Raw genomic sequence first — 13,322 nt, forward strand, 5'->3', positions numbered from 1 at the left:
ATCCCTTCTCATCCTGGAGCTCTGGGGAAATGAATAAACTCACTGCAGCCGGTTGGGAATGTCTCACTTGTACCTGTGCTCCCATTGATCAATCCTGTTCCAGACCCCAAGCACTTGACCCTAACAAGGTGGATGCTAAGAGCTCCTTGACTCCTCAGACACCAATGCCAGCCAATTTGAGGTCTATTCCTCCGGTTAACACCGAAGAACATGCCATGTCCATGTTCTAACAAGCCCTCCTACCTGGCACGCCAGGAGTATATACCTGCCCTCATCTCCTTCAGGCCCAATCATGTTGTAACTGTCCCCATCCCTTATTTCCTTTCCAAAACCAGAGGAAACAGGGCAGACTGCTTAGTGACAAGCAAGGGATGGAGAAACCAATTTCCGTTGTTTTGTAAGAGTTCTGGGAGCATGCATATCCTTTTCCCATTGTCCAGCTAAGAAACACTTCAGTCATTAAAGCAGAGAGCAAGTTGAGAGGGTGCGTGCAATCCAGGGTCACTTCTGATGGGGAAGCCCTGCGCCTATAGCAGCAGGGCCTTGTAAGGACATGACATAGGTTCATCTCAGAAATGAAATGTTGAGACCTGGACCTGTGGTCATGCACTCAGAGCTTGGAGATTGCCTTCCCGGGATCACAGACTGCTCTCGTAGGGACACTGCAAAGTAGCCCGGCTCCTGGAGCGGCAGACCCAGCCCTGGCAAGGACTGTCCTTCCTGGGGAAGGGTGACAAAGCACCCGCTTGTTGGGCTGGAGCCCCGATTCCTCGGCTGAACATCCACTGGCCTATTTATAGTGGGGAAGAGAGGCCTGACTGCTCTGGCAGAGTCATGCTTAGCAGGCTGGCTGGCTGTGCAGCCCACACGGAGCCTGCCTGGCTTGGGAGATGCTCCAAAGCGCAGGAGATATGAGCAGTGATGGCCAAGATCCTCACTTCACTGAAGCCAGCAGGATGTCAGAGGAGCAGGACTCTGCCCGGCATTGATGTAGTACAGGGTAGCCTCCCACTGCTGTATAAATAGTGAGGCAAAGGCTGAGGAGGCATTTACAGAAAATGAATGTGGAATCAAAGCTGAGCCGCATATTTTCAAAGCATGAGGCATCGATCCCACGTTGGCTTTTTGTGGCAATAGCTCTGCACCGCGCCAGGTGACGGATGAAGACGTAATCCTGTGCTCTGATGGATGGCAGTGTGGCAGAGAGACAATTCTTCACTGCATGACTACTGAACTCCTGTGTCTTGACAGCCTGCCTGAGCACATCCAAGCTCGGTGTCTCCCCGAGACATGCTCTCATTCAACCACAATTTATCTGGCCTGATGCAAGGCAGGGCACACAGCAAAATCCCACAGGCCAGTACTCCAGAGGAGGCCAGATTAGAGACAATCCCAACTCCCTAGCCTTAAAACTCTTCGTTTAGCTACTAGAAATACCCAACTCTGCTGGAGATACTGGGGTAAGGGGCCCAGACCACAAAGGGACGCAGAATCACTGGGAATTAGGTGTCCAAATCCCTCTGAATCGATGCGAGGCAGCCAGCTCTGAAGATGACTAGCAAGTGCCCTATCAAACACAGCACAGAACTGGTTTTAGGAGTACCAATATGCATTTGTATGGCACATGTACACATCCATTCCTCTCCAAAATCTATACGTGCATGATTGAATAAAGCAAGTCCTTACTTTCTGGCAGACATCCATGTGCTTTTTGAGCCCCACAATAGTTTTCCTGGTTATAACGCCGCAGGTTGGACAGGCAACTTCTCCCTTCTCACTGATCTCTCGCTGCCACTGGTCCTCGGGGTTTGCTGGCGAGGGAGAGGAGAGAGGTGTTACACCCAGGCACAGACACAGCAACCTGCCTGGGCTGCTCAGCAGAGGACAGCCCTGCCGTAAGCTTTGGTTTGCTACGCTGAAAAGCACTCAATTGGAAAAAGTTCCTGGTGTTAAAAAAATGAGAAATAGTCTCCCAGGCATAGGCCAAGCCAGGTGCAAACCATGCAGGCACTTAACAGCTCTGTCTGCCCCCCACCTCCTGCAGCTGCCTGAGCAAACTGGGTCACTGGGCCACTTTACATGGTGTTACCTGACCTGTCGGCATTTCATGGGGAAAAGGAGGTTCACCTTTCCAACCCTGCTGGCATCCCGCATACTAGGAGTTAAAACATGACGCTGCCCTCAGCCACCTCATCTTGCCCTTCGTGGAGTAACTACCCCCTGCCAAACAAAACAATTAATGGGAGTGAAACAAAGGTGAGCGTCTAGGCTCCATCCGGATGTATGCCTGGAAAGCTTCCCTGGCACTCCTCTTCCCAGCAGACACACAGGCAGCTAGGGGAGTGCTAGCTTCCAGCATCTGTTTATTTGAATGGCTGTGACCGGCTTAAAAAAAAAACTGAAACAAGAGATACACGGGGCCAAAACCTGCTCCCAGGTCCAGAGTTCATGCTGTGTTCTCAGCAGAACAGCGCTGGGCTTCCAGCAAGGGAAGCCCAGTCTGAATAAATTCCGCCAAATCTGTTTATTTGGATGCTTTTGCACGGCTGTGAGATCAGAGTGTCGTTTATTTGAATTTGAAAGCAGTGTAAGGCACTGCAGCTGTGTTTGTTTTTCACATCCTGCATTTCTCCTGCTGTCAGAGCTCCCAAGGAAAGTCAGCAACCTGCACTAGGGTGTAGGCTGCACCTCAGAGAAGACATAATTATGCCCAGAGTTATGCACTGGTGTCATTCATGGAGATGATGTCACAAAAATGCCATCATCCCCGACACTGACCCCCAACTGCGGTCACACTAAAGCCAGGTGGAACCAGGATTTGGCTATCATTTCCCAACACTCGCAGCAGTCTGTCCTGGCGGTGAAGCGAAGGTAAAATACCCCTTTCAGGATGTCAGTTGTGGCTGCACCGCTATTTTAGGAGCAGCGGCTGTCCCCACATCTGTGACAAACCTCGGAAGGGCAGGAGCTGTATTCTCCTACTTTTGATTTTGGGCTGCTTTTGCTCACAATCTGCTAGAAAACTCACCCAGCAAACAGCCCACTGGGCCAGGAGGAGTGTGGGGACCACTAGCTGTGAGTGAAGGTGGGGACCGTGCAGGCTCGGAGCTGAGCACTGGACTGAACTGATAGGCAGCTAAACTGCATGCAGAGCTGCTGCATGTGCTTTGCCTTCACCAGCCTCACCTGCTGGTAGATGCACAGCCGTTTCCTTCTTCACACCAGCTCCTGGGGGTTTCTTTTTCAGCTCCTCCGTGTTGGTGCTCCCCTCCAGCTTCTTGGCTCGATGGGCTTTCGCCTTGTCCTCTGCTTTAACGAGACCTGTAGAGGGAGGGGATTTTTATTTGGTACTTGCTTTAACACCCTCAGAACAACTTGCGTTTAGCAGGTAAAAAGTCTCTACCTCTGCCCTGAGTTGGCTGTAGGTCTGCCAAGGCTGTAGATGTAGGATCAAGTCCATAATTATGACAAGCAATATTCTAACAGCTTGTGGTATTTTGTAAAGAGAATCACTTCCCCCAACCCAGACAGTTTATGAACTATGGAAACACCACAGCTAAGTGGGGTAGGATGCTACTAGCAAGGCAGACTGTGGGGAAGACAGGCTGGGGAAGAGGCAAAAGGGCACTTCGCAAGGAACTAAAAGGGGAAATTTGAACAGCAAATTCAGGATATAAAAGTGATGCTACTGCTGATAAACCTGCACTGGAAAGGCTGTCTAACCACTTAGACCAAGAAACTGGGGTCCCTCTTAGAAAATAGGGCAAATTCTGGGATCTCACACCAGATCCCACAAGACCTTTTGCCTCTGGACCTGTACACAATTGTCACAGTAAACATAGGCCTCTCCTGGTCCCACTGGGTGCTGGGAAGGATCAGGAAGAAACAGGAGAGGAGGGGTGACTGAGCAATGGGGGCATGGGGAAGAGGAAACCTGGCACAGCCCCCACGGGTTGTTGGTGACTGTCACCAATCCTGCCTGCGAAGCGGAGAGGAACTCAAAGGCAGGGCTCTCCGCGCAGGCAGAGCGCCAGGCTCTCAGCCAGCATCTCCAGAGTCCATCCGCCCTCCCACCTTGTCTGTGCCTCGTCCCCACACGGCTGCACGGGCAAAGCGTGTGCTTCCCATTCAGCCTGCTAAAGGCATCACTGCCAATCACCGAAGAATCCTCCCTGTGCCGAGCAGGGCCAAGCGAGCAGGAGGAGGCCCAGCACAGTGCTACCCGATCCCCCTCTGCTATGCAGAATCCCTCAGCAGCTCAAACACAACTTGCAAATGATGCTTTGGAAAGGCTAGTGAAGAGAGGAGGGAGGCTCTCCCCGGGGCCCACCTCCCGAGATCCATGCGCAGTTCAGCCCTGTGCCTGTGCTTCCACAGAAGGTCCTGGAGGCAACACAGTGAGTGCCAGGGTCAGATCCATACCCGCCCTGCAAGAGTCCACATGTCCCTGAATTTGTGGGTCGTGGGTCTCGCAAACCCAGGGTCTGAATAGAGACAGCACCCCATGACAGGCCGTCGGAACCCGTCTTTGGGGAGCAAACTGCCGCTTTGAACCTGGGGGATGTAGGCAAACGCCTGCCCGATCTTCACGCCCCATTTGAGGCAGTGTGTAACTGGGGGGATCAGCTTATTCTCGAGGAATCTTATAGCAGACGTTTCAATCTATGGCAGTGCCTCTGTGGGGAAGTTAAAGGAAACAACCCCAGACTTCCCAGGAGCCAGGGGACAGTAAATCGCAGAGACCACATCCAGCCTGCTCTTTGGTAAGTGTTTAATTCCTTCAAAGCCATTAGTGTCTCTCCCCTGAGTGCTTCTTGTACTGGAAGGTGCTGCCTCCTGCAGTGCCTGGAAATCTGCTTTTTATTTCCCTAGTTGAATGAATTTCACAGCCCGTCCAAATCCAGCTGCTCTAGCGCCAGGGATGCTCCAGGTTTCCTCTGTTCTGTCCAGCCCAGTCTGGCATATTTATGGAGCACGACCACAGTCCCACTCGCTCTTGCTTTGTCAGGCTGAAGCAGCCAACTCCTGAGCTGCCTCTCACAAAACATCCCGGTAACATGTCTCTTCCCCCTTGAATTCATTTTCTTGAATGTGGGCGACCAACACTGGAGACAATGTCTGAGGGACGGATGCGTCACCCAGCCTTTCTACGCAGCACAAATCCTTCTTGACGCCATTGGAAACACTGTGACATCCCAGGACGGTGGGATAAAGATGAGATGACGTTTCTCATGCCTTGCTTGTGTTAGCAGCTCATTACTCTTGTGTTACAGCTGGACGTACCCACATCCTTTCCCCTCTTCCCTCATTTCCCCACGACAGGCTCCCAAGCAGAGCAGACAGGGTTATCAGTGCCAGCTCAGCTCCCACCTTTCATCCCCTTTATGACACTCTTATGGTAAAAGGCACCAGCTCCTCTAGCATGATATCCCCAGGCTCTGGGTGGCTGTCACTTATCTCCACCCCGAGGAGGGCTCCTGGGGAAGGGGCTTCCCCAAAATGTCCCAGGGGGAAGCTACAACCCTACAGCTGACCAGAGCTGTCCCCATATTACCTTTCAGTCCAAATGTCCCCGAGATGGATGGCTGCTCCCCCGTAAATTTCTTAGGAGTTTTTTGTTTCCTTCCTGACTCAAAAGAGAGAAACAGAGAGAGAGATTTGGTCAAATAACTGTACTGCCAGGGGGGCTTCAGCAGTCCCAGGGCACAGGGTGGGTACAAACTCCATGTCAGGAGTGGATCACCTTGAGGAGGCCTTTACCACTGTGAAATAGAGGGGCTGTTGAATGGAGCACCCACCCACCAAACAGTAACAGGATGCTGCTTCCCACCCCACAAAACCAGGAGAAATAATGGTATCCAGGGCTAATTCAACGAGTGGAAGTAGTGGCTGTGTCCAGTGCCAAAAGCCACATGGTTTCCACAGCGTCAGCAGCCAAGGTGGTGGTTCACTTTGGTGTTGCAAATGGTATAAACCCATGCCACGATGGGGACAACCATGGCCCTGCCTGCCAGCCCTGCAGTGGTAACAGGCACAGGGAGTCTCCTTACCCTGTCCCAACACTTCAGGAAAATGGGTTTGCCAGAACCACCCTGGTTTTAACTGCCACACTCAGAAGGGCAGACAGGCTGACACAGCAGCTTGCTGTGCTGCAGGGAATTCAAGCCATTTCTGATCCTATAGGTCCTACAGAAATACCTCTACCACAGCTGCAACTGGTTTTTAACTCCCAGTGGAACTCACTGCTGCAAGAAACTCGGGGGGGGGGGCAAATTATCAGGATGTTGAAACAAGGCTTGGATACATTCAGAGAGACACTTGCAGCAGCGTTAGCTGTAGCAGAGCCCCTTCCCATGAGACACCCCTCTCTGGGCTCCTGAACCAGCATAGACCCGGGCTCTAATCTTACTGTGCTTCATCCTCTCGGGGTCTTCTTCCTGCAGCGAGGCCTGGCTGCCCCCCTGCTGCATGGCATCCTTGCCGCTCGAGGACTTTGCCGTGGGGGTGGCGGCTGCCATTGCCTCGGCTGCTGCGATCTGAAATTCCTTGCTCTCCCGGCTCTCTGCCAGGCACTCGCCATTCTCAGCGTGGTCCTGGGCCACGGCTTTTTCCGTCTTTGCCTGTTTGGGATGGATGGTGGGGCAAGCTGAACTCTCAGCAGCTCTAGGGCAAAGCACAGAGGGCTTGTTTAAAGAGGGGTTGTTAGACAAATGTCCTGACACCTCTCCCCCCTCGCCAGCCCAGATAACGGGAATGGAGGCGGGCACGTTCCCCTTCTCCCAGCCGTCCCTGTGCCACAGCCCGATACCTTTTCTTGCCACTGCTCTTCCCAATGGCCTTCGGCAATTTGTTTTCTGCTTTGCTGGTTGGCACGGGCCGGTCCAAGTGATTCCAGAGCCGATGCTTTTCTAGTTGGGTTTTGGAGGTGAAGGCAGCCTCGCAGTACGAGCATGAATACGTCAGCTTCTCTGAGATCGCGCCCTGTGTGAAGCAGGGAGAGACAGGTGAGCATGGACATTAGACCATCAAAGGGACAGGCTTTTGCTGATGCAGGCATGAACACAAATCGTGTGTAATACCTTTCTGCCCCTCCAAACAGTTACCAATGGTCCACGATCCCCCCAGGCCAGACCTCACACTGAGCTGGAGGGACCCCAGTCCCTCTCATACACATCTCACAGATGCCTCTAGTGCATCTGTGCGCTCTCCATTTTAAGCTCACGTTTCTCATGGGTTTTAAGGCCTGAGAGTGGCTTTACCCTGTAGGTGGCAACGTAAGAGCTGGCCACTAGAGAGGACAGACAGCCCTCTGGTCTCCTTACCCCTTGGCAGCGCTGATAGTGGTACTTCAAGCCATAAATGCTGGGGAACTCCAGCCAGCAGCCTGAATTGGGACATTTCACTCTGGAGTGGGCTTTGAATTCATCCTTCCACTGGTTCATCAGAGGGAGCTGGGAACAGGAGAGACAAAAGACATAGCTGAGCAAAGAGCATTACATGTCTGGGTGTGTGCCGGTGCGTCCCAAGGGGCTGAGGGGGGCACACGGGACCTCCGATCATTCCTGTCCACCCCTTCCCACCACGCAGTTGCAAAGTTGACCCCAGGGCTGTGTTTCAGTGCAGCATGTAATCCCACTAGCAAGAGGTGCTGGGACAGATACTGCAGGCTCTACAGGCTAATGATTCCTCCAGAGAATTTACCTTCCCGTGCCTTCCAGAGCACACGCACGCTCCCAGCCAGGCGGGGTAATAAATCAGGCCAGAAGTCGCCTGGGTGATTTAACCACCCCACATTTCATCTAGTCAGTAAATCACCCCACGCCCATGCTCTCATGACAAACTGCTCTGTGTGTTGTCCACGCTACTGTGCTGGAATTAAACTGCACAACTCTGCGGGGAATAAATCACCCCCTCGACGGTGCTGCCGGATCATTAGCCAAACCTGACGTGGCTGCGAGAGAATCCAGCTCATCTGGGAACGGCCCTGGAAAAAGGAGGCTGGAGAGGGGTACTGCACCCCACCAGGTTTTGGAGGATGCTGGGTGCTGGTGTGGAGGAGATTCAGGGGCCAAGAACGCCGAGCGCAAGACAAGGCTGTTCTGAAGATTAAACTACCAGGAAGGCAGGTTTAAGCCCGGAGTGGGGCTGGCTGAAGTGCGCCATGCAGCAGGATGCAAAGAGGAAGTCAAAGGGAGCAAGGCAGGGAGGGTACCGGGGATCAGAGTGCGCGGGGTCTTACAGGGATGTCTTTCAGCGCCTGGTTCTCAGCCTTAGGTCGTCCTTTCTTCCTGCCTTCGGTTTTGTCACTGGTTGCATTTCCTGCAAACAGATGCAGCACACGTCTCCCACTGTCTGGCCAGCCGTGCCGGAGGAGCCGCTGTCCCGGCAATCCTGCTTCCCTGCTGGCTCCCTCGCTCTGCGTGGGGTCCACCTCATCTCTGGACTGCCATGCCCCGGCCCTGGCAAAGCTGAAGATTCCCCTTTGGAAGGCAATGCCAGCTCCCCTGCAATTCAGTGCACAGCCCCTACACCTGCAGATACCTGCACAGGTGATGGCTGCTTCTCCTGGTGTTTGCTGACCTCCCTCCTTTCATTTACACAGAGCAGATTCAGTTCAGCTGGGGCTTGCTTTGGAAAACTACTCTTTCGTTTGGGTTGGAAGAAATCCTTCAACAACTATGCTACCTAGCAAAAGAAATCTGCATCTCGGTCAGCATGCTGGGCCCTGGGCAGGCTGCTGAGGACAGAAATGCCCCATCCCCTTTGCATAGCCAGTGCGGCTGAGCAGCCCCAGGGCAACAGGAGGACACTGGCCTAGGGGACGCGATGAGCATATGGAGAGCAGCAGGAATGGGGATGGCCCCAGAGCGGACACTTTGGCTCACAATGGCAGCAAACTCCTTGATTTCATACCCAAAATGGACTGAGCAAAGCGGTACAAACACCACAAATGTTACCAGCGTTGGTATGCAGGGAGTGAGGGCATTTCAGCAAATCAATCCACTTTCACATCCAACCTTCAATCTCTCCAAGCAGGATCAGAGCACCCTGGTCACCCCAAGGGTCTGGGGAGCCATGCAATACCCTGTTTCCTTCGCCCAGCGCTGTCCCCCCACAGCTCTGCATCTCAGCAGGCCTTAGGCTGCATTTTGAGGGACAACCTGTAACTTTAAGTGATGCCATCAGTCAGTGTAACCCCCAGATGAACTGGACAGATTCAAGTGGCCAATGGTGTACAGAAAACTCGGGCTGAGATCCAGGAGGGCTTAATCAATAGGACTGGGAATAAAAGGCATTTGCTATGAGAAGAGAAACAAGCCAAAAAGCATCCTTGAGAAGGAAACCCTAGAACAGCTAGGAGAGGAAAAATTAGATTAAAAAAAACTAAACTCAACCTGTAAAACACTCTTGTCTGGTGAAAATCAGGTAAGAAGAAGAGGCTGGAAGCTGAGCCAGCAATCCCTCCAGCTCCTGAGAAACCAGAGCTCAGCTCCAAGCCTGGCACTGGCTGTACTCAGAAGCCAATCCAGGACTTTTTTTGGAACAAGGGAGAGAGATCAAACGGAAAGCCAACCAGTTACCTACAAGGCACTGCCAAAACCACATACTCTCTCCCTTTTCATGTCTTCTGCCCCAGCAGCCAGGGGTAAAATAGCAAACAGGACAGCTGGCTCATCTATTTCCAATCCCCTGAAGTCACTCCAGCTGGTTTGCTCCATTCTGATACCTGTAAAAGTATCCCTTGGTGATGTAGCATCCTTTCGGAATCCCCCTAGCCCAGAAGGCCTCGTCTGCAGGATGTGGAGACCTTTAGGGACAATAAGAAAAAGTCCCTAAAAAGCCTGCCCCTCCCCTTGCAAGGTAGCCTCTAAGCTGTCCCAAAACCACCCCTTTCAGTTTGGACTCTTACCTGCCCAGCTCCTGCCCCTAAATGCCTCATGGCCCTAAGGAGAGGGGAGGGTTTGGAAGCATAGCCCCAAACCACGCTAGTTCTGGAGCAACAGTACAGGCTTCATTTCAAAATTCTCAGTGAGTGCCCGAGAAGGATGTCTGTGCATCGCAGCTGCCCTCCGCATTTTGTATTTTCTCCAGCTCTCTAAGTGCGCACTCAGACCAGGCTTTTCCTCCACAGACGTGTAAGCAAGGGCCTCACCACACATGAAACACAGCTACTTTTCTGGCATGTCAAGGGACTCCACAAGTTGGGAGTTTATGAAAAAACACCGAATTATACAGGATTTGCAGCAAAAGCTCACAACACTGCAGTTCCCTGCTTATTGCTCTCCCTGATTTCCCTTTCTCTCCTAAACACTTAAAAAATTTTCAAATCGAAATGTCCCACAGCAGCTCATCCCTGCCCCTCCAGGCAGCTGTCCCCAGAGCCTAGCATGTCTGGGGTCATGGCTCGTCCAGAAGCTTGGGTGAAAGCTTTCCTCTCCCTCTCACAACTTGCACCAAGTTTCAAAATTTTTGGAGACGTTTCATGCCAAACACAAGAGCTCTCAGTTTAGCCATCCCTCAATGCCCTCGTTGAGCAGCTGCCGGCTGGGGACAGCAAGGACAGGGATGGGAGGAGCAGAAAACACGTCTCCTCTCCCAACATCCCGCTCCTGGCTACCAACCACTGGGTCCACTAAACCCCAACCCTTATAGGCACCTGCAGGAGACAAGAACCTAATGGTGCTCAGTGTTATGGCCGGCACCATGGCTGCGCATCCCTGCAGCAGGTTACCGCAGTTTTGGGCTGAGTCAGACAGTTGGAAACATTGTGCATTTTAGAAACAGGGACCAGTGATGGCCTGCCGATGGACACAAGGCTTCTCTGGACTAAGACCTGGCTTGGAAAGGATGCTCCCTGGGCCAGTCAGGCTCCTGCATCTGATAGGGGCCAGCAAAACAACTGCAGGAGAGGCCTCTGTCTCCCCAGTCTGCATTAAGCCTAATTCACCCTGATGAAGTGAACCCTGGCAGCCATTTCCACCTCCAGCACTTTCCTAGGGAGAGTAATGAAATATCTTCATCACGGAGTGTCCTTCACTCCACTTCATTGCTTTCAGTCCACCTAAAACAGAAGGAAGTGCTAAAAAAAAAAAAAGGGTGCTTTTCTGCTTTTGAAGGTACTGATAAAATGTCGCACAGGGAAAAACACTCTCCCAAATGCAGGTATGTTCATAGTGCGGACAGCTGGAGTTCATTCCCCTTAGCACTAAGTTACACCCCTCTGCTAACAATTATGGCTTCAACCACCTCAAGGGAAGCACGGCATTTGGGAAACATTTAGGGCACACGCGTTTACCTGCAAGGCCGCTGATTTTGGGTGCCTGATCTAAGGTACATCTCTGGGGTCCGACCCTCACCCTGGGTGCGGGTATCCCTCAGTGTCCAGGGCTGCTGTTAGCAAGGTAAAGGCAGCGAGAGCCTCTCTGTGCCCACAGAGGGGATCTGCCCGGCATAAGCAGACAGGAGAAAAAAAATCTCCTTTGGCCTGGAGGTTCCTGGATAGAGAAATCAGCTATCCATCAGAGTGACAGCCCTTAGCAAGCGGGTCCCCCGGGGCTCGTACGCTCGCAAGCCTCCATCCCGGGGGCCGCGACACGGGAGACAGCAGATGGTCTGAACTCATTTAAGCCTTTCCGTCGTTTGATGTAACACTTAGCTACCAACACGATAAATAGGCGGCGAGACACCCATCTCGTTAAGCCAGGCGCACGCCCCTCGAAAGGGAGAGGCCGTCTCCATCCCTCCCCTCCCGTTCCCAGGGACCGGCTCTCTGCAGCTCCGAGGGCCTTTGGCTTTTTTGGCCCAGCATAACCCTCGCCGGTGGGTTGAAGCGAGGAGCAGAGGCATGCTGAAAGCTGATGCACTCCCACCTCCACGTTTTGGCAGCCCCCCCAAACTCCCGCTGCTGGGCTCGTACCCTCTGCCCCATCCACCTCCAGGGAAAGAAAAAAACAGTTCCTTACCGAGCTTGGGCAGCTCTGCCGGTGGGTTTATCCTTGTCTCTGTCCTGCTTTCTTTGCTGGCAGTGGGTTTGTGAGAGCCTGCAGTTTTCCTTCCACCTTTACAGGCATAGGAATCCGCCATCTCTGAAAGAAGCAGGGGAGGCGTTAAAATTCACTCCTCAGAGCCGGGAGCAACACATGCTGAAAGCAAGGAGAGCTGCTGGGGAGGGAGGGAAATAAGAAAACTATCATGCAGCTTAAAGGTTCCCACAAAGAAAAGAAACGTGATGTGTTTCCGAGCATTTGTTCTACGGTCGAGCAACGCCATAGACATGGCTGAAAAGCTGCTTTCATTATAGGCTGGTTTCCCCTCCACATATAACAGCAAAGACTTTATTAAAAATTATGGGCTGACTTTGCCCAGAGAAGTAGCGAATAAATGGCTTTTCCTCTTCGTTTATTTCTCTGCTTTCATTTAAGACACCAAAAGAAGGAAAAAAATAGTGAGTTTTAATGAACAGATGTAGTGATAAATTTCCAATTTTCCTTATTAATGGGAAACTGTTATAAACTGAGAATTGTTAATGTTATCTGAATTTTCTGTATTAATAATTCAATTTGGCTTCTCTATAAATAATGAACATCAGGAATTATCGCAGAAGGCCCAATCTTGCTCCTGACGGAAACGGGCAGCAGGACACCCCTCCACTTTGGCAGTGCCAGGACGAAACCCACGGCGCGGCTGGCTCTGCTCCCACTCGGTTTCAAGCTCCCCTCCTGAGAGCACAAGCAAAGACCCGTCTGAGGATGGGGGGCTGCGTCAGAAGATGCTGCGTATGGCCCTGGGGAAAAGGAGTCCTCCAAGCCTCCATAATGAGAGCATCAGGCCCTTGGGAGGTGATTCCCCAAACCACCATGGCCTTGAGACCTTGGTCGGGATGCGATGCTAATGCTCAGCCAGGCACTGGCACTGTGACTACGGGAAGTGCCAGTTGGTGCCTTCTTCACCTTTGCTCAACACTCCTCCCCCCACCACTCCCCCCCCGGGTTTTTTAAAACACAGATTTGACTCGTCACCCCCATTCCTCCCAGGAGATCACGTTTGCATTGCTTAACTCAACGCAGTTGATGCCCTGAGCATCTGCCTGTCCTCGTGCCCAGAGGGACAGCAGAAGTTGGGGTAGCATCTCCTGTGTGCCTGGATTGCCGGCCATGCCATCAACACGTGAGACAAGAGGATCCAACAGTCCTTTCTGAGGTGCCCTCTGGGACTTTCCGTGTGGGATCGGGCACTACACATCACACGCAGCCCAGATGCTCCGAGAAGAACTGGGAAAAGCTTCCAGCGTGTGTTGGGCTGGTGACACATATATGGTTGTT

At 52.5% G+C, this 13,322-nt stretch overlaps 1 protein-coding gene across 2 annotated transcripts in view; it reads right to left on the reverse strand.

Moving 5' to 3' along the window:
• The window catches only part of ZNF512B (zinc finger protein 512B), a 31,183-nt gene extending 18,980 nt beyond the window's left edge, over positions 1-12,203 (reverse strand). For both annotated transcript variants that reach the window (XM_082490942.1, XM_082490941.1), the window contains exons 1-8: positions 11,964-12,203; positions 8,240-8,319; positions 7,323-7,451; positions 6,809-6,981; positions 6,410-6,663; positions 5,555-5,626; positions 3,187-3,321; positions 1,687-1,811 (exon numbers count right to left, since the gene is read on the reverse strand). In XM_082490942.1, coding sequence (XP_082347068.1) covers positions 1,687-1,811; positions 3,187-3,321; positions 5,555-5,626; positions 6,410-6,663; positions 6,809-6,981; positions 7,323-7,451; positions 8,240-8,319; positions 11,964-12,084 — 1,089 coding nt within the window. In that variant the 5' untranslated portion in view covers positions 12,085-12,203. The remainder of the gene's footprint in view (positions 1-1,686; positions 1,812-3,186; positions 3,322-5,554; positions 5,627-6,409; positions 6,664-6,808; positions 6,982-7,322; positions 7,452-8,239; positions 8,320-11,963) is intronic.
• Positions 12,204-13,322: the final 1,119 nt, after the last annotated feature.

This window comes from Vanellus vanellus (assembly GCF_965231255.1).
Source record: "Vanellus vanellus genome assembly, chromosome: 15".
Taxonomy (NCBI): domain Eukaryota; kingdom Metazoa; phylum Chordata; class Aves; order Charadriiformes; family Charadriidae; genus Vanellus; species Vanellus vanellus.